Here is a 22,382-nt window from a genome sequence, read left to right as displayed (position 1 = left end):
ATGTGGGAGGCTACTCTTGAATACATTACGTTCTCAAATATTTTTGATAAAGCTGTCAGAATAGAGATTGGGCGATAGTTGTTGACATCCGACGTATCCCCCTTTTTATGCAATGGTTTTACAATGGCATACTTCAGTCTATCGGTGAAAACACCCTGCTCCAAAGAGCTATTACACACGTGGCTGAGAATCCTACTTATCTGTGGCTGTTGCAGGGTAGGTTGCGCTGAGATATAATAGTTAAGAAAAAAATTGGATGCTTTCTGCCGATTCTGAGCTTTTTATCATTGAAGTTAGCCAGTAAGACTGTTGCACACATAAATTCAAGCGGCCCGCCAAATACAATTAATGTCATTTCTTCTCATGCACAGAAGATAGCGTTTAAGACTACTAAGCCTTTGCCTTGGGTTCGATCCTCACTACCGCCTCACTTCCAATTTTTGTATTGCTCTCTTGTTCGGCTCTAGGAAACAAAACGAAGAACACATTTGGGATGCCTTCTCTGGAGGGCATTTGAATTTGTGCAGCGGCCTGATTGTCCAATTTGAGTGCTAATTAAATTGGAAATGGCGTAATGTATCGAGATTTTTCCTTAACAGTTATTTCTCAGCACAGCCTATCCTGCAACACCCTTAAATTTTTATGGGCAGTTTCTGACCACCCTGTATATCTGCAGAACTTCAGTACGCCATGTATATGGAAGGGAATCAAATGGATTTTGTAAGTAATGAAGACTGTATACACATTACACTTCGTCATCCACTGCTTCATGTAGTAAAACAGAATAGGTGTTCAGCTGACCTTTAGCAACTTGAGATTTCTCCACTAAGACTCTCTGCTCATATGCTCTCAAAGTGATTTGCATCAAATTTCTATATAAAAATGTGATCTATTGCAGATTTTTCTAGTCCATCCTGTTGTATAGTTTCTCCAAGATATTCAAATTTATTTACTCGCTCTATTTTACCTATTTGTGTTTCTATGTACTGGTGCATTTTTTAAATTTGTAATGAATTTTGTTTTTTTTCAGATGAAATTTTGAGACCAGTTCTGTTTACTAATTTTTCCAGAATGTTTATTTGAGTAACTGCTTCTGTCAGGTTTTCTGAAAGTATTGCGTTATCATCCACAAAAGCCAAGGAGTTTAATTTAATTCCATTTGTTTTCCTTCCCAGGGTTATTGGTTCAATTTTGTGATTTTTTAGCTCCGTATTCCAGATCCTTACCATTTTTTCTGGAACACAGTTAAACAGTAAAGGTGATAAACCATCACCTTGTCTAACACCAGTTTTTATTTCAAAAGGCTGAGATACTTCTCCCATAAATTTGCCTATAGATACTGTACATGTTAGTGTTTCACGAATTATGTTTGCTAGTTTTGATTTAACACAACATTCTCTAATGACCTTATCTATCGTTTCGCTGTCTATACAATCAACTGCTTTCTTGAAATCTATAAATGGCACTAGTATTGGTTTGCTGTTAAAGTACTATGGCGAATTATTGACTTTAAGTTAAAAATTTGTTCTGCAGAACTATACTTACAATATTCGCAATTCAATAAGGATGTCCTGTTAGATGTAAGAGAGGGTCTGTATCGCAGGTGAAAGAAATGCACTAATAAATAAATTAAATACATCTGTACTTTGTCTAGGCAGTCATTCCTGAAGTCTCTCCTTGATGATGGCATGTATAAAATACAGTGTACGAATTAATGAGAGACTGAATCAGAGAAACTGTGCAATGTAAACAGAGTGAGGTTAAGGCAGGGCAGGAGTACAACAGCTAACTATATGAGTACACTTCTGCCCACAGGTGGCTCAGCAGAGCGCAGTTCCAGCCGACATACACCTGGGTCCCCTTCCCCTTATACGATGAGCCACTGAGTGGGGGATAGATATGGCAGAACAACTAATTTCTTGTGTGTGCGTGTTTTTTTTTTGCCACCAGCTGACTTTGCAGGATGCCTTTTCGCCCGACATACTGGCACGCTTTCCTCTGCAACGACGATCCAGTGAGTGTGGGGTAGATGGGGAAGAAGTTCAACAAGTAATTTCTAGTGTGTGCTTCTGTCGCCAGGTGGCTCGCGACAACGCAGTTCCAGCCTACATACGCCAGGCGCGCTTTCCCCTGCTACGACGAGCCAGCCATCAAGGCGCCTTTCACCTTCAGTTTCATCGTCCCCTCTGGCTACAATGTGCTATTCAACACCCGGTTGAATTCTACCATGTAAGTCCAGATGGCTAAGGCCCCTATTTGGCTTTCACACATTTTAATTTAGAATCGGCACCAAATGGCGTGTGTCCATGTGGTAACACAGGTACAAAATACATTTCTGTTCTGGAAACAGCATGGGAATTGAACCGCAAATCAAGCATGGAATGAATAACAAACATCAATATAAAATACATAAACTGTTAATACTCAACTTGTACACTGAAGATCTACATGTGTTGCAATGGCCGGCCGGTGTGGCCGAGCGGTTCTAGTCGCTTAAGTCTGTAACCGCGCGACCGCTACAATCGCAGGTTCGAATCCTGCCTCGGGCATGGATGTGTGTGATGTCCTTAGGTTAGTTAGGTTTAAGTCGTTCTAAGTTCTAGGGGACTGATGTTGAGTCCCATAGTGCTCATAGCCATTTGAACCATTTTTTTGTGTTGCAATGTAAAATTGTTTCCCTAGTGATGTCCTTTACATGCACAATTGTAAATCTCTGTAAAAGAGTTCTTTTGCGCCTGACTTGAGATCACGTTCCACGAAGCTAACAGTCCTAGCCGCGAGTTGACGTATCTGTGGAGAGGTAAGCAGTGAATAGCAATGTACGTCACTGTAGTGCAAAGTAGCTCCGCTGGAATCGCTGTAGAGTACACTGGCTGGGCCTTGAAGATTAGCTTGGGAGTATCTGGCGATTAAATGCAAATGAAAAAGTTAAAAACTCGAATTAAAATTCGTGAAAAAATGATATCAATGATAAGACACACTGATGACATTGCTGTCCTCAGAGAAACTGCACAAGAATTACTGGATATTCTAGCAATACCACCACTTGCAAAATAGGTCAGCACTCAGATTAAAAATGTTGCTCACGCAGCATATGTTGGCTTTATCAGGCAACAACAAAGTTATTGACTGTGGATGGTATCGTCAGAATGGAAATAATGAAGTCACTGTGAATAACTCATTAATTCTGGCACTTACCTTGAATGGATTCCCACGTAGATCTCGTCGAAGTTGTTATGACTCATCTTGTTGATTATAGGGTGATTCCACTGTGACTGCTAGAAGGTCCAGATCTGTATTTTAGCAATATTTGAAGACCTAACAAATGCGTTTTTCAGGAAATTCTTAATGATCAAACAATACCAGATCAGAACAATAGTATGGTAGAAATAATTTTTGACTTGGTGTTCACAATCCACATTTTAATTAAACTTCTTGTAAATTCACATATACTTCTTCTTAATTGTCATCAAGAAAACAGTTTTTGTATCAATCTCCATATATTTAGTTTCCACTAACCAAACCCAAGACTTGCCTGTTCTTTCACAAAGCGAAATAAGAACTTAACTTCTGCAAAGTGAAACAAAGACTTCTCTGTGCGCATTTGCGCCAAAACGGTTACAAGTAAGTCAAATATTATGACTGTCTCACAGAAATGAATACACAAAAGAACCATATCACTGTAATATATCGATACATCCGAGTACCTATACATTAATAAAACCAAATGTGAATATTGTCACAAAAATATGTCTGTTACTTCGCAGATAAGTAGTACGATATTACTGGTATTGAGAACTGGGGTTGGAGTGCAGTAATGGTCACGTAAATAAAGAATCATTACAATCTGTTGAATGGAATGAACAGTCTAATGAGCGCATAATACGGATTGAGAGTAAATCGTAGCTAGACGAAAGTAATGAGACATAGCAGAAATGAGAACAGCGAGAAACTTAACATGAGAATTGGTGATCTCGAAATAGGTGAAGTCAAAGAACTCTGATCTCTAGGCAGCAAAATAACCTACAATCTATGGAGCAGTTAGGACACGAAAAGCAGACTAGCAATGGCAAAGAGGGCATTCATGGCCAAGAGAAGTCTACTGATATCAAATATCGGTCTTAATTTGGGGAAGAACCTTCTGAGAATGTACATTTGGAACACAGCATTGTATGGCAGTGAGATGCGGACTGTGGGAGAAACAGAAAAGAAGAGAATCAGAGCTTTTGAGATGTGGTGCTACAGATGACTGTTGAAAATTGGGTGGACTGATGAGATAAGGAATGAGGAGGTTCTCCAGAGAATCGGTGAGGAAAGTACGATGGTGAGTCAAATGAAAACCTTAAATTTGTAAAACAAATCGAAATTTCGCACCGTTATCCTGTAAGTTGGTAAGCGTGCTACAAGCAGCGTGCAGAATGGCCTCTACGTAGCAGCATATAGCAGGTGCACATACTGTCGCAGTATCAGTATAGAGATGGCGACTTGCACCAGGGAAGAACAGCGTTCTGTTGTTCGGTTTTTGTGTAGTGAAGGTGTGAAACCTGTTGAAATTCATCGACGAATGAAGGTTCAGTGCGGTGACGCATGTTTGTCACAGCAGCAAGTCTACGAATGGAGTAGGAAGTTCGCAATTGGTGTGACTTCAGAGGAAGATGCTCCTCGTCCAGGTCAGGTACAGCGAGTTGTGACTCCACAGAACATTGCAGCAGTTGAAGCCATAGTGTAGGAAAACCGCCGAGTGACATTGCAGCATGTTTACAGATTAGTCTTGTCAGCACACCACATTGTGCATGATGTGCTACAATTTCACAAAGTGTCTGCAAGATGGCTGCCATGGCAGCTGACTCCTGAAATGAGACAACGACGTGTTGATGCTCGTGAAGAACTTCTTCGGCGCTTTGAACGAGAAGGTGATGGCTTCCTTGCAAGAATCGTTACGGGGGACGAAACCTGGGTTCACTTCCACCAACCGGAAACGAAGAGAGCGAGCAAGGAATGGAGCCATTCCTCATCACCAAATAATTTCCATATGTCTGAACCACGCAAAGACGCAATGGGAGGCTAGAGGTTTCGTTCTGGTGAAGAGGTATTCCACGCGGTGCATGAGTGGTTGTGCGGACTACCAAAAGAATTTAAAGATATTTATGCACTTTGTAAGCGCTGGAAGACTTGCATTCAGCGTGGCGGAGATTACGTTGCAAAGTGATATAGCTTTGTACCACTTCTGCTTAATCAATAATATTTTTAAAAAATATTTAAGGTTTTCATTAGACTCACCCTCGTAATATATGGAAAACACTGACAAGAAGATGGGAGGCGAGGATAGGAATAAATGTAGAGGGAGCTGTAGAGAGCAAAACCTGTACTGGAAAACGGACTTGAACACATACAGCAAATAGAAAAGGATAGTGCTACTCTGAGATTAAGAGGTTGCCACAGGAGAGCAATTCGTGACGGGCTGCATAAAACCAGTTAGAAGGCTGATGATATTAAAAAAAAATAAGCAAAAAAGCTGCAGTTGCCGCTGCAGACGGCGCATCTAGCACCCATGTGGCGCTCAGGCTTGGCGCCCCTTGATGTTGGACGGTGCTGGACGCAGTATCGACCACTGGTGGACAGCCACTGCACTCGCGCTGCCAACTTCAGATCAACGACGATGACGACCCCCTGTGTGGCACTGATTGTGTAATATCGCAGAAAGTAGCACTTAAGAACAGAAGACAGTATGTAGACGAAGCGACAGTGTGGATGCTTTCGACTTCCCCGACTGAGGTGGCCCAGTACTTCTGCCAGTGAGCCAATTGGATTTAGGGAATGGAGGCTTTGACTGTTTTGTCGTTTCATCTGGATGCCCGTCCTCAGTCAGTAGAGCGTACTTAGTGCAGAACTGCATTTCGTTTTATCATTATTCTGAGGCCTCAGTTTCACTTTTAATTTTTGATTTTCGTTTTCTTGGAGGATCATGTTTGTCAAAACCCGACATGGTGCAGAATGTGTTAGTATATTCACAAATAAGATATTATTTTCTGTGCATGACTACATGCTGATCATTTAAATAAGTTTTCTTTGTTTTAATCTTAATTTACAACAAAATTCGATAAATGAAACCCAACAATGTACACGATATCACTGTAAAATTTATACATGGAATAGAACATTTCGTATAATAGTGTCAGTTTTTTTCCAAACTTTATCTGCCACCACCACTAATTCTTAAGGGTGGAAGTAAAATATTTTTATGGGTGCATGGTTTCGTACTTTCTGGCTAAGCTTAAAGTGGAAGATAATGTCGTTCCTTGTGTCATATTTATGAATACTACTGCTGGAGGATAGTTAAATACAGATTTAATAGAAGAGTGTATCTAATGTGGGGCTGTTGTTAGTAATCATCGTTCCTTAAACAGACACCTACATCAAATTCGAGGATGGACATCGGATATTACATTTACAGTATATTTCTGTGCAATGAATACTTTGTGTCTATATGTGGAATTGCCCCATTTTCCTTACATCAGTCAAGGGAAGTATGAAAAGTGAAATAATTTTGTAATACTTTCATCGCCGAAATCAGCAATTCCTCGTACAGGAAATGTTGCAGAATTCAAGCATTTGAAATCATCTGTAATGTATGATTTTCAATTCAAGTTCTGATGAAGAATTTTGAATGCTCAGTTTTACATATTTTCTTTTGAGCCTGATGTGTTTTTACTACTGATGCTATAGCTTGCCTTGTACATAATAGAATGAACTAGGTTTGTTATGAGCAGCATACATTTCTTTGTATCACTGTAACATGGAATGTTATTTCTAAATAGCAAGAATGGGGATGGACCCAGAAGTGACCCCTGTGGAACACCAATACTAATTGCTCCCATTAAAAAGAAGATTCATCATGATAACTGTATGTGCCATTTAATATGGTCCTGTGCATCCAGTCAGTTGAATATGTAGTGAAACTCTCATGATTATACCTCAAAAGCCACAGACTTTAACCTTCTCCAAAAGAACATTGTTATTTCCACTCAAGTACATGAAACAGCTCAGAAAATACATTTGTAGGTGAAATCCTATCACTCAGTTACTTTGACAAATGGTCTATGAAGTTGTGGATGACACGTTCTAGAATACCAATTGTCACAGGTTCTGAATGTTACAGTTGTATATACACTCAGTTATTCCTTTTGCAAAGGAAGTTAATTGTAAAGTGTGTCCATAATGACTAATATCTGAAAATCTTGCATTCTTGCTGCTCTGCAGTCTGTTAGTATTTGCTAAAAGATTTCTTCCTGTGAGCCATGAGATGCATTTAAAACATTTAATTGCCAGCACAGTATGTGGGCGCAGACACCACAGTCAGTGCCCTCTGACACAGAGAACAACCAAATAAATGTGTACATATTGCTATCTATAAGACAATAACATTTGTATACAGCAGAGTAGAATTATTAGGTTAATTAAATCTGTAATAACAGTAACAACACTTAACAGTCAATAATCAGTCAACTCTCACAAAAATTATAGCAATTAATAAGTCAAGATTGACTAGGTTTCCCCAAACCCCACAAGGCTGTATGAGGATGCTTTATTCGCAACAATCGGTTTCACGTCATTGGAGATCAAGGCCTGGCTCATTCAGCAGTTATGCTTTGTACATTCTGACAAGGATCTTTTTGATGTACTCAATTTTGATATGGCAGCGTACCAATGTGATTTAATTCTTAACTCCCTGAAAACTGGGACTCCATAATTGTCCATCTACTTTGTTGTTGTTGTTGTTGTGGTCTTCAGTCCTGAGACTGGTTTGATGTAGCTCTCCATGCTACTCTATCCTGTGCAAACTGCTTCATCTCCCAGTACGTACTGCAGCGTACTCCTTCTGAATCTGCTTAGTGTATTCATCTCTTGGTCTCCCTCTACGATTTTTACCCTCCACGCTGCCTTCCAATAATAAATTGGTGATCCCTTGATGCCTCAGAATATGTCCTACCAACCGATGCCTTCTTCTAGTCAAGTTATGCCACAAACTCCTCCCCAATTCTATTCAAAACCTCCGCATTAGTTATAGGATCTACCCATCTAATCTTCAGCATTCTTCTGTAGCACCACATTTCGAAAGCTTCTATTCTCTTCTTGTCTAAACTATTTAACGTACATGTTTCACTTCCATACATGGCTACACTCCATACAAATACTTTGAGAAACGACTTCCTGACACTTAAATCTATACTCGATGTTAACAAATTTCTCTTCTTCAGAAACGCTTTCCTTGCGATTGCCAGCCTACATTTTATATCCTCTCTACTTCGACCATCATCAGTTATTTTGCTCCCCAAATAGCAAAACTCCTTTACTACTTTAAGTGTCTCATTCCCTAATCTAATTCCCTCAGCATTACACGAGTTAGCTCCACTACATTCCATTATCCTCATTATGCAGATATAACTGTTGTGAGTCAACTTTTTTTAATGCAAATACTTTGGTTCTGTACTTCTACCATTTCAAAAATTTCACTCGGTGATTTGTATCCGTGACAGATAAACGTAAAAATATGTCTATACTAATGTGAAACTGGCAGTTGCGAATAAAGCAACTCATCATTCTTGACTTTTTAATTGTTATAATATTTATGACAATTTGAATGGTTATTGAGCATTGAGCGTTGGTGTCGCTATTCACAATGTCTGAGCTGTGGCTGCCGTCGCCAGTAAGTTGTTTGTACTTAAACATTATTTATGTCCACATCAAAGTATGTATTTTTCAGTTACACAATGTCGATGATGTCAAAGTTGCTGTGTATCTAGAAATCATAGAGCGCCATGAATATGTAGAAGATAAATATACCTATGTGTATGTGATCCTGATAGCATCCAACATGTGTCATATCTCACGGTACACAGGTGGCACTGTGTACTTGTTCCAGCTGTCACATGAAAAACGGCCACACTTCCTCGTCTGGACACTACTGTCACGGAATGGAAAGTGGTGGATATGTAAGAACGTTAATGTTCGTGAATCCAGTTCCTCCGCATTTGATGCTCATTCAAGAGAGTGCAATCACTCTAATAATGACATCACTGAAAACATCACCATTTGTCACAAGGCATGACAAGGTAGATTGTTGAACATCCTAGAAAAATAGAGACAAAAACTCATGTGAAGAAACACACCCTTAATGAAAGGCAGAGCTACGAAATAAGCTGTGTATAGAGAACTCAAACAGTACGTTAACCGAATTACAGTTTTCTCAGGTTAAATGCATGTAAAACTAGCTAAATTTTACAATGTATGTTGGGTCATCTCCAGATCTAGATTCGAGTTGACTACCTCCTTATATGATCGCCTCAGACTTTTTGCATTATGTCCGACTTGCTCACTGTGTTATTCGTGACAGTTAAACAGGGTGTTTCAAAATTACACCTACAATTTTCGGGGGGATGCAGAAGATGTTTTAAGGAGCAAAATGAGGATAGGAACCCATGTCCAGAACCAAAGGTGCAGAGTGTCAAAGTTACAGCTCCCGACGCCTGTAAATGCACGTACTAGTATACAGAGGATGATTCCGTGTTGATACTACAAACTTTCTGGGAGGATGGAGAAGCATAAATTTACTAATTTGAGGTAAGGATCTCTGCTCTGAAAACGAACGAGTCGAAAGTTACAAGGGAAAGTCGTTCCGATATCTGTGGCAGTGGAATACATGTGCCGGTACTGTTGTTGCTAAGAATGTAGGGTAGTCAACTTTCAGATGCGGTAGTGTGGACCAAGACAAGGAAAAATGTGCAGTAAACATGGGCTCTGAAATGAATACCTCAGCGGCTCTGAGCACTTGTTCATCTTCGCTAATGTGAAACACTCACCTCCTCTGTTGAACAAGTGCTCATAGGTCGTAAGGCATGCATTATAAGGCCCATGTTTACTAGACTTTTTTCTTGTTTTGGGACGTACTATCACCTTCGAAAGTTGCCTACTCTGTAATCGTAACAACAGTACGACTTTCGCTTATAACCTTCTAGTCAGTTATTTTCGGATCCCAGCCTTTACCGCAGATCGATACTTTTATCTTTGTTCATCGTCCTTGAAAAGTTGCAACGTCACTAACGAGTCACTCTGCATATAGGAGGCCTATAATTTCGACGCTCTGTAGCGTCGCCGGATGACTTTCGCGAATACAGATTCCTAACCTCATTTTGTACCTCGAGACACCTTCTGCATCTCCTCGAAGTCTGTAGGGGTGATTTTGAAACTCGCTGTACGTACATTAAGGTGAAAAATGTCTTGGGACACCTCCTAATATCGTGACTGACCTCCTTTTGGCCGGCGTACTGCAGCAGTGAGATGTGGCAGGGATTCAGCAAGTTACTAGAAGCCCCCTGCAGAAATATTGAGGCATGCTTCTTCTCTCGCGGTCCATAGTTGCGGAAGTGTTGCCGATGCAGGCTACAGTTTTTCATGCGTGTAGGCTCCAACCGACATGGTCACGAGTTCAGGATAAGCGGTACAGGCGATGTCGTGGTGTTAGCGAAGGCACTCGATCTTTTGTCCGCCGCCACATCCCAGTGAAGGAAAATTCCGTTGCACTGCCCTAACGGATACGTTCGGTGTACGTCCGGCACTGCTGCGGTTATTTCACGCAGTGTTGCTGGTCTGTTAGCACTGACAACTTTACGCAAACTCCGCTGCTCTCAGTCATTAAGTGAAGGCCATCGGCCACTGCGTTGTCCGTGCTGAGAGGTAACGCCTGATATTTGACATTCTCGGCACACTCCTGACACAGTGGATGTCGGAATATTGATTTCCCTAACCATTTCCAAAATGCATTGACTCTAGCTGCAGCTGCCATTCCGATATCAAAATCTGTTAATTCCAGTTGTGTTTCAATAACTACGTGCGGCACCTCTTCTTATGAAGGACCTGAGCACAAATACAGCTCTGCCAATGCACTGCCATTCTATATCCTGTACACGCGACACTACTGCCATCTGAATATGTCCATATCGCTGTCTCACGACTTTCATCATATGAGTGTATTTAGGCATTCTCGATTCCCAAAGAAGCTTCGATATTTGAGTAACAATAGTCACTCGAAACTTTTTTCAGGTGGCTGCCAACAGTATCGATATGCTTGGAGAAATGCACCGTTTACACTTAGTCTTACAAATATATTTATTCACAACAGTTTTCCATCGCTCATCATCTTTACAGTGGAAAAATATTGTGACAACATGTCATACATGCTATGTAACCAGGAAAGACGCCATAGCTGACTTGCAAACGCCAGAAAAAGATTCTTCACGCTATAATACCGGCTTAAGCAAACAGAAAACTTTGAAAACATGAAACCTCGTACCAGCAGCAAGTCCACAGCAGTCACTATAACATCCAGTAGGTTAACACACAAGACGTAGCATGTATGACGTGAAGTTGCCACAACATTTTTCCACTGTGAAGGTGATCAGTGATCGAAACCGGTTGTGAATAAATATATTTGTAAGGCAGCACAGTGTGTATCATGGATTTCTCCAAGGAAATTCACTCACCTTGGACAAAAATACAAATATGTTCTTTGCGCTGAGACATTCACTCAGTTGGTGCCATGAAGTGTAAGAGAGTTCCCAGTGGACGGTAGGACCGGTCTTCCATTGTCCACAGTGCTCCAGCAGGTTCTGACTAGTTGCCTGCACTCACCGTCCTTTGAGGCACTACCTAGATGTAGAGTATTTCTGTCGGAACCGACACTTTCCGTGTGAGGCCTATAAACGCCGCTCTCTGCCCCTTGCAGGGAGGACGTTTCCGTGGGCAGGAAGTACCTGGTGTTCCAGCGGACGCCCCCCATGAGCAGCTACCTCGTCGCCTTCATCGTGTCGCAGTTCACGGAGGTGACGGACGAGCTGGGTGGCGTCTGGGCCAGGCAGCAGGTGGTGCAGGACGGGCAGTACGCGGCCAGCGTCACCAAGCCCATCATCGACACCATGGAGCGGCTCGTCAGCGTCCCCTACGAGACAGAAACCATCGACAAGCTGGACAACGTGGCCATCCCGGACTTCAGCGCCGGCGCCATGGAGAACTGGGGCCTCGCCACGTACAGGTAATGGCGACCTCCAGCCGCCCGCAGGCTGGCCAACGTCAGCAGGTTTGTAACACGCGGCAGAGTCCGTGCAGAATGATGTGGTCGCCAGTCAAGTGTGAACTAACCACTCAATTTCAATGAACTGGTACTTCAAACTCTTCACAGATAGCACACTCCTCACTTTTTTCTAGCTCACTCACTCTCTTCCCCTCTCCCTCCCCCACTACATCGGCGCTACGTCACTTCACTTCAGTCCCCCCTCTACTGCCTGTCGACGAATCGAACGGTGTTTGTTGGGAACGATAGGTTTACGAGGGGTTGTGGAGGTGAGGGGCTAGGGGAAAGCAGCGTCAGTTGCTTCCTGCAGTGCTGACATAATTACAAGTGACTATATGTGCAGTTAAACTTCACGTCTACGGGTAGACTACCGTTGGCAGCGCTTGCAGACAAATGAATATTAAAGATACAAACGAAGAGGCTGGCTGTGTGAGCACGCACAGCCGACATGAAAATAAATGTTTGTTACTAACACTGAAAGAGGAATTTTACCTGAAATCGTACCAATGACTACAGGTGACAGTTAACTTTTTGAATCTGGAGTGTTATTATTCTCAACAAAAATAAAATCTACAGGAAAACTTCTGAATAGTTACTTAACATAGGTATATAGACTTTGTGATAGTGATAAACATACTCATTCTATTTTGGGTTAAATTTTAAAAGGAACATAAAATTGGGGTGCATTTCGTTGGTAGCCCTAGTTTTCAGCCCATGAATACAACAAATAATATTTCATTTGGCAGATAAAGACTTTTTTGGGCGCTCCATGAGAAAATGTCGAGCAAGATTAAATGTAATACCTTCTTTATATGTGACAGGCCTCTCTGTTTATCTTTCCTTTGTCCCCTTCGACCATGCTCTATTTAACTCAGACGCTATAAGGGCGCAAAACGTTGCGTGCACGTAACTGCATAGTTCGGCCATCTGTTGGTAAAATTATGAAGTGTTACGAAGCTTTATTGTACGAGCGAGACGAAGCGAGCGTAGCCGCAGCTGAGCGGCGAACTGGGCAACTACGCCAGGGTTCCGTACTTCATGAATGAACTACTTCATTTGGACGCAGGACACAAGCGGGGAGTGTGGTAGTGGTGGGGGTTACGGGCAGGCGCTGAAGGGGAAATACTGAGTGCTGGGGGGGGGGGGGGGGGGGGGGGAGTGCCGTTCTTAACCTCATACTGTGAAGCCACTCCACGCCCACAGTCGCATGAGGACTGTTCAAAAAGATCTGTCACCTGTACTCTGGTTGGTATCTAAAGAGAATTCCGCTGAATTTGCAACAAAAGTAGAGATTTATTTTCAATTGGCTTGTGAAATGTTTGCAACATTCAGAGAAGCGTCATGGGTAGCGAATTTCGAGTGGAACCTACACATCTCTCTTGTTGCCATGTTAAAGTTTGCTTCTTTCGCCAAAACACAGCGGAGTTTACATAGTGTCACCTCACTAACATGTTGTGCAGATGCAATGGCGAGAGAATTCTGAAACAGTGGTTTATTAGGCTCATTAATTGAGGAACTGAGGAAAAGTAAGTTCTGTAGTTTAACACAAATGCGCCCACTGTGTGGACTACGTCTCTATGCAATTGTTACACCCAGTAACTTGTGTAACCTGTTTGGTGTTACTCTGAGGGGCCAGTTTCCCCCCTACAGTTAAACCCCTCCACCTCCGCGGCTGAGCAGTCACGGTGCTTGACTACCATATCGAGGATCTGGTTTCAGGTGCTCGTTACGGCAGGGAACCTTGTGGCCAGTCTTGCAACTCACTCTAAGTTTGGCCGCACTGTACACGGCCGAAATACCACTTTAAGAGGTAGCGCCAACGAAATTGGTATGGGCATGCTTATCAAATATGTAAACAGGTAGAATACGGCGCAGTTGGTAGACCAGTTACTGCTGCTACAATGGCAGGTTACCAAGTGAGTTTGAAAGTGGTGTTATTCTCGGCGCACGAGCGATGGGAGACAGAATCTCCGAGGTAGCGATGAAGTCACGAATGTACCTTGAATATCAAGAATCCAGTAAAACATCAAATCTCGCTGTGGTCTGAAAATGATCCTGAATGAACGGGACCAACGACAACTGAAGAGAATCGTTCAACTTGACACAAGTGCAACCCTTTCTCAAACTGCTGCAGATTTCAGTGCTTGGCCATCAACAAGTGTCAGCGTGCTAACCATCCAACTAAACAACCTCAATATAGGCTTTCTGAGCCCAAGGCCCACTCGTGTACCCTTGATGACTGGACAACGAACTTCACCCATCACCTGGGCCCATCAACTTCGACGTTGGACTGTTGATGACTGGAACCATGTTACCTGGTCCGACGAGTCTGGTTTCAGATTGTATCGAGTGGATGGACGCGTACAGGTATGGAGACAACCGAATCCATGAACCCTGCCTTTCATCAGCGAACTGTTCGAGCTGGTGGAGGCTCTGTAATGGTGAAAGGCGTGTGGTGTGTAGTTGAAGTGATTTCGGACCTCTGATACGTCTAGCTACGACTCTGACAGGTGACACGTACGTAAGCGTCCTGTCTGATCACCTGAATCCATTCGTGTACGTTGCGAATCCCGGCTGACTTGGGCACGTCCAGCAGGACAATGCGACACTCCACACGTCCCGAATTGCTACAGAGTGGCTCCAAAATCTCCAGACATGATTATTATTGAGAATATCTGAGACGCCTTTCGACGTGCTGTTCAGAAGAGATCTCCACCCCTCGTACTCTTACGGGTTTACGGACAGCCCTGCACAATTCATGGTGTCAGTTCCCTCCAGCACTACTTCAGACATTAGTCGAGTCCATGCCACGTCGTGTTGCAGCCTTCTGCATGTTCGCGGGGGCCCAACACGTTATTAGGCAGGTGTACCTGTTTTCTTGGCTCTTCAGTTAATTTTAAGCGGTCTATAATTGGCCAAATTCTGTAATTTAAAAAATCAACACAATGAGTGGAAAAAGAATGACATTAAAACAATTATAAAAATTGTTACCGAGTCTCATACTGCATAATCCACTCCAATGTAAGTAATATTGCTGGTGTTAATCAATTAAGAAGCCCCTCACGCAGAAAGCACAAAATTTCTTCAGGCACTGACGCTACCTGTAGCTCGACATATGCGAGCAGCCCATAGTGGCTTGCTTTCCACGCATTATACTTTCAAATTGTGACTAAAGCTTTTTCGCTGAATCTTTATTTTATACCTGATATGTAAGTACTGTTTCTTTTTGTACTGTTGATCAGTTTTCAGTCTTCAAACCGTATTTGTAAGTTTTTACGTCAACAAAAAATTACCATGTCTGCTGCTGTCAAATAAAACTTTACGTATTAGTTCACGTACTAAATACTGTTCATCTTAACATCCAGCTGTCTGTATTTTAAATGTTAAGTAGCCTACTTATATTTATGGCTACTAGATGGCACTCTTGGTGTAATGTTCACCTGCCCGCACTTGCTAACGCGGGCGCCTCAGTGTGTTGCTACCTGTGGGTTTATATGTATGAGCAGCCCATAGTGCATTCCCTTCCACATATTCTTTTTTAAATTTTTGTCACTGAAGCCCTCATGTTTGAAAGTTTTACGGTGTGTAGATACATTCTTTAGGAACAATATTTTCATTTCTCCGCCTATTTCCATCCCTCTCAACTGCCTTACGCCATCTTGGAACCAGTGCCTTTATACCCGCACGGTAAAATTCTGGACCAACGTGTTGGAGCCACTGTTTGGCAGCGTGCACAAAGGTGTCATCATCTTCAAACCTTGTTACACGAAGAGAGTCTTTAATTTTCCCAAAGAGATGATAGTCACCTGGAGCCAGGTCAGGACAGTAAGGCGGGTGTTTCAGTGTTGTCCATCAGCGTTTTGTGATCGCTTCCATGGTTTTTTGACTGACATGTGGCCCTGCATTGACGTGCAACAGCAAAACATACTGCTTTTTACGATGTGGTCGAACACGACTCTGTCGAGCTTGAAGTTTCTTCAGCGTCGTCACATATGCATTAGAACTTATGGTGGTTCCACTTGGCACGATGTCCACAAGCAAGAGTCCTTCGGAATCGACAAACACTGTAGCCATAACGTTTCCAGCAGAAGGTGTGGTTTTGAATTTTTTTCTTTGGGTGAATTTGCATGATGCCACTCCATTGATTCCCTCCTCGTCTCTAGTGAAAAATTATGGAGCCATGTTTCATCACCTATCACAATTCTTCCAAGAAATTCATCTCCACCATTCTCGTACTGTTCCAAAAGTTCGCTGCATACCGTTTTTCTTGTTTCTTTGTGAGCCACTGTCAACATCCTGGGAACCCACCTGGCACAAACCTTTTTTAACGCCAACACTTTCAGTACTCTGCAGACACTTCCTTCCCCTATCCCAACGTAGCGTGACAATTCGTTCAGTGTGATGCGTCTGTCAGCAGTCACCAATTCGTTAACTCTCTGCACATTCTCTGAAGTGTGTGCAGTACGAGGCCTGCCGCTGCGAGGACAATCCTGTGTTGCCATGCACGCTTTCATCACGTAACCTGCAGGCCCACCGACTAACTGTACTGCGATCGACAGCAGCATCTCCGTATACCTTTTCCAACCTCTTGTGGATATTTCCCACTGTCTCGTTTTCCCAGCACAGGAATTCTATGACAGACGTTGCTTCTGACGAATGTCAAGTATAGCAGCAATGCTGAAGACGTGATGTGACGGTGCCACTCACGGGAACAGGTTGAACTAAGTTTGAAAACAAGCGGGAGGGATTTATCTACACACTGTGAAACGTTCACCCATGCAGAATGAAAATTGTATTTTTACAAAAAAAGTGTGCACTTTCTAACAACCCTACCACAACAAAGGTCAAAATTTAATGATTGTGATGTTGCTCACGCTGCTAAATACTACATTTTCGGGCAACAACATAGTTATTATGTGGCAGGTGTTATCAGAGCACAGTTAATAAAGTCATTTCATGTAATGATAAAAAAAAATTTGAACTCATCTTTTGTGTTTCCCACGCTGGTCTTGTCGCAAAATCATGACTCAATCGTTGAAAATCTAGGTGGTTATGATTCCAATCTCGGATGCAAAAAGGCCTAGGTTTTATTCTCCTATATTCAAAATTTATGTAGATGCGCTTCACAAACCATCCTTGAAGATTACACTTTTGCTGGACAAGTAAAAACATAATCAGCACTCCGAAATTAAGTTACACTTCCTTTTAATTGCTTTTATTGCAATATCACGTGAGACACAAACATCACTTCACAATACAAAACATACGTGAAAACATCTTCCTCACAGTCACTGTTATAGTTCACATTTTATAAGCTGACGACAATATTCGTCTTTCCAACATGATGTCCACGACTTAACTTTCTCAAGGTCCGACTCTCTAACAACTTAGCAACTAACTAATAATCGCTTACGCGCCCAAAAATCAGAGTTACAAGTACGTCAAAGATCATAGTAACAAAAGAAAGAATACACATAAGAATAATATCATTGCAATATAAACATATCGATGTATCACAAATGAAATCAAATCTGAATGTTGTCTCAGAAATATGTTAAGTAGTTAACAGAAATACAGTAGAATATTACTGGTATCGAGAGATTCAGGTGAGGTACCATAATGCTTACGTAATTCAAGTACCATTACAACTTCTTTTGGAGTGACCCTCGTAGGGTATACGTGACACGTAAGTACTGTTTCTTTCCTGTACCGTTAGCCAGTACTTGGACTTTTGCATAAAATGTTTTCCCATAATTTTACATTTATGTTATAGGCCAATTTGAATATTTGATTTCTGTTGAAGACACTCATAGAAGTGTCGAAACCTGATCAAAAGGCATAAATTTTGTGACCGAGGGCTGTAATTGCTGATACGTCTACATAGGACTCTGGCAGTCGAGACATGCGTAAGCACCCCGTCTGATCACCTGCATCTGTTCATGTCCATTGGGCATTCCGACGAACTGGACAGTTTCAGGAAGACAATGCATCACGCCACACGTCCAGAATTGCTACAGAGTGGCTCTAGCAAACACTCTTCTGAGTTTAAACACTTCCGTTGGCCACCATACTCCCCAGACTGGAACATTACTGAGCATATCTGGGATGTGTTGTAGCCCGCTGTTCAGAAGCCCTGAAGGATTCATGGTGTCAGTACCCTCCAGCACTACTTCAGACATTATTCGATGTCACGTCGTGTTGCGGCACTTTTGCGTGCTCGCTGGGGGCCTACACGATATTAGGCAGGTGTACCAGTTTCTTTGGCTCTTCAGCATATTTGCTCGGCTGAATGCCCGAAATTGCGTGGGCTATTCGTTACGCCGCCAGTGGCTGAAAATGCACAGCAGGTGACCGTACGTTTGCAGAGAGCGGCTGATCTTGTGGGCGGAGCAGGTGTCTGACCAGTACGACAAGCAGAGAATCGCGACGGTGATCGCGCACGAGCTGGCGCACCAGTGGTTCGGCGACCTGGTCAGCCCGCGCTGGTGGGACGTCATCTGGATCAACGAGGGCTTCGCCACCTTCTTCGAGTACTTCGCGACGCAGGAGGTGAGTCTTCAGCGGCGCTAGCTAGACAGCCTGCAGGGCTGTTCAGAGGTGGCAGGACAGAGTTTGATTCCTGAAAAAGTACACACATTTTTTGTAGATCAGAGTGCTACCTTACCTGACCCAAGGATGGGTGAAACCACGGTCCAACACGTCCACTCGCGACACACCTCATTGTATTTGTTTACTGCATTTGATATCACTTCCTATTATCTATATCTACAAGTAATTGCACTGATGAAAAAAAAAATAGTCCACCGTTTTAGAGGTTTCCAACTATCTCACGATTTACGGTAGCAACAGGGAATATGGAGTGCACAAATTACATTTACAGATAAATAGCAGAAGCGATTCTGAGGTACCAGGTATCGATTTATGCTGAGACGCTCATATTAGTAAGTGACCCGCCAGGGTAACCGAGAGCGTTAATGTGCTGCTTCCTGGACTCGGGTTGGCGCGCCGGCCCTGGTGGATTAACGACGAGGGCCGCTGTGCCGGCCAGCCTACATGTGGTTTTTAGGCGGTTTTCCACATCCCTCTAGGTGAATACTGGGATGATCCCCATGTTCCGCCTCAGTTCCACGGCTCACAGACATCTGGACACATTCGCACTATTCCATGGATTCCACTCGACGCAGACAGTTGGGGTACACTAATTCCGTCCCGGGCGGTACGGGGTATCCGGCCACCCCTTAAACATTAACATGCCAAATCCGATAAACGATGCCTGACCCTTCATAACTGTGGGATAAGCCTCAAGTGATAGATAGATTGATATCAGTAAGTGGTGTAGCCTAAATGCGTGGCAATGCAGGTGCTGACTCCGACATCCAGTCTATTGCATAGATGGCGAATTCCGTCCTGAGGTGGACTGTGCCACGCTTTGTCCAGCTGCTAATGTAACTCTGTAAGAGTCTCTGTAAGAGTCGTGAGCATGACTTTTCCTCCCATCATGTGCCACACTTACTCGACTGAAAGCAAGTTTGGAGATTGATCTAGCCAGGGAAGTTCCTGCACATCTTGCAGTATACATTGAGTTTCACCGGCAGTGTGCGGGGGAGCATTCACCCTCCGAGAGCAGGCTTAACAACATTCAGCACCTACCGAGCGCTGGATAGCGCCCGTTCCAGAAATGCCAAATGTGTACGAGAGTTCTAGTTTATCGCACCGCAGATCTTAAGGCCCCAGGTGGGGCCAGTGTGTGTTCGGCGAATGCACCATGGCAGACAGCACTCACCAGGAGTATGTCGTATGCGCAAGCGACCGTAACTTCCGTACAGGCAGATTCTGCTTTCAGAACAGATCACGGCGCACCATTCATCTTCCAAGTGACCCTCTGATGACACCAGTCTAGCGTGCATGTCGGTGTTGTGGAGTGGGTGTGCGTGCCTGTAGTCTGCGCTCACAAGCTGTCTTGCCCGTGCTGTGGTAGCTGTAAGATCCGCCACTGCTGCTCTTACCATACGACGATCATGACGGGCGTCTGTGCTGCCTGGACGTTCAGAGCTCTGTCTGCGGGTATGGGGATGTTCACGCAACTACTCGCACCAGCATCGTTGGACAGCTGACGCAGCATGTCCGACTTTTGTGGCAGTTCGCCGGAAGGAATGCCACAGTTTGGTCCCTTTCAAACTCACTCAGTTGGCTGAAGAAAGGACGAGTTCGTCTCCACAGCATGGTTGCCTGCTTGCCTCACCTATTTGCACCACACTGAGCCTTCTCTCTGTGGACATTCCCTATTAAATGTGGGGGGACTGATGACCTTAGCTGTTTAGTCCCCCTTAAACATCCCAACAACAACAACTATTAAATGTGAAACGCCTGGTTAAATGGGCAGGCCAAAACAGGTAGTTGTGGAAATGGGCCAAAAATAGTCGGCAGTCAGTCACACTCGAACACATTTAACTTTAATTTAGTTGAACAAACATTACAGCGCAAATTTCCGAGCTTAAATATGGACTGAATGTCACATAGTCTTATGGCTTTAATTTTTAAACCGGCTGAAGGTCCATGATTTGAAACACAACTACAACAAATTTTCAAAAGGCAGAATGAGCAAGGTCCTATCCTTAAATAGTATTTCAAATGAGGCTGAAGCCCCAAACAATCTAAGACTTGACAAGAGAGAAATTTTAATTTTAAAACGACTGAAAGTTAATTATTTAAAAACATAACCACAATAGACTGGAATGGCAAGGAAAGCGTTTCTGAAGAAGAGAAATTTGTTAACTTCAAGTATAGATTTAAGTGTCAGGAAGTCGTTTGTGAAAGTATTTGTATGGCCTGTAGCCATGTATGGAAGTGAAACAGGGACGATAAATAGTTGGGACAAGAAGAGAATAGAAGCTTTCGCAATGTGGTGCTACAGAAGAATGCTGAAGATTAGATGGGTAGATCACATAACTAATAAGGAGGTATTGAATAGAATTGGGAAGAAGAGTTGTCTGTCGCACAACTTGACTAGAAGAAGGGATCGGTTAGTAGGACAAGTTCTGAGGCATCAAGGGATCACCAGTTTAGTATTGGAGAGCAGCGTGGAGGGTAAAAATCGTAGAGGGAGACCAAGAGATGAATACACTAAGCAGATTCAGAAGGATGTAGGCTGCAGTACGTACTGGGAGATGAAGCAGCTTGCACAGGATAGAGTAGCATGGAGAGCTGCATCAAAACAGTCTCAGGACTGGAGACCATAACAACAACACCAACCACAATAAATTTTCAAAGACAGAAGGCCCAAAGCTTAAGCCAGAAAAAAATGAGGCTGAAGGCCCAAACACTGCAAGACTTAACAAGTAAGAATGTTTCAATTTTAAAACGACTGAAGGCCCATTATTTAAAACCCAACTAAAAGCATAAAAATTCCAACCATCAGCTACGAGCAATGAACTCGAAAGCCAAAACGTAAAAGGCGTAGCCACCCACAAGCAAGTATGCATAAGCTGTCAAAACTACACACACATGTTGGACAGCGACTACACATTTAGGAAAGGACACTGCCTGAATTTTACGTCTGCGGCCAGGGCAGGTAACCGGAACTCTAACGGCCACAAGGCAGAAAATTCCGCTGATGAACTTGGACTTCAGATAACCGAAATATAGTTAAACTCTACTGGATGGTAGCTAAACCTTCGGCAACTCGAACACTCGCTGTTGCTCACGGGACTACCTCCCAAACAGCGACCCATAAAAACCAACGGCACAATGTTAACAGACTGGTTTCGGTAATTAAATCACTACTCAACTTTGACGTCCTGGGTCGGTGAGCCACGAACCTCGTACCAATCGGAACAGCTCCCACACACTGTGACACTGCGTAGAGACCGCCAGCGGGCCCGGACAACTGCGCCGAGCGGAAATTTCCTGGCTGATCCACACCAACCAACCGACTCACTGCCAGTACGCCGACAGCGTTTAAAACAAGTTGCCAATGGAAATGACACCAACTACCCACACAGTTTGACAAACATTTGGACGAAGACTTGAACGACACTAAGCAGTGGCTGTGCAATCAAGAAAAGAAATCGGCAGTCGATACACACACACACACACACACACTCACACTCACAGCCAACCCATAACCGATCGGCGAGCCAAATCACGTCTTCCGGTAGGACGACCGGCCGACGATCCACGAAGACGGTCCCCCGCTCAAGTGATGCGTGGCGGCAACAGTCGGGCGAGCCATGGACATGCGGGCCTCACTGCTGCT

General features: G+C 43.3%; 1 protein-coding gene across 1 annotated transcript in view; it reads left to right on the top strand.

Annotated features, from left to right (window-relative positions):
- The window catches only part of LOC126293584 (aminopeptidase N-like), a 155,445-nt gene that overhangs the window by 79,977 nt on the left and 53,086 nt on the right, over positions 1-22,382 (top strand). The window contains exons 5-7 of the mRNA XM_049986859.1: positions 2,080-2,229; positions 11,783-12,088; positions 18,493-18,676. Of these exons, the coding sequence (XP_049842816.1) occupies positions 2,080-2,229; positions 11,783-12,088; positions 18,493-18,676 (640 nt within the window). The remainder of the gene's footprint in view (positions 1-2,079; positions 2,230-11,782; positions 12,089-18,492; positions 18,677-22,382) is intronic.

This window comes from Schistocerca gregaria, chromosome 10 (assembly GCF_023897955.1).
Source record: "Schistocerca gregaria isolate iqSchGreg1 chromosome 10, iqSchGreg1.2, whole genome shotgun sequence".
NCBI classification, from domain to species: Eukaryota; Metazoa; Arthropoda; class Insecta; order Orthoptera; family Acrididae; genus Schistocerca; species Schistocerca gregaria.
The sequence above is the reverse complement of the archived record's forward strand: the minus strand, read 5'-3'. Positions and strand labels throughout refer to the sequence as shown.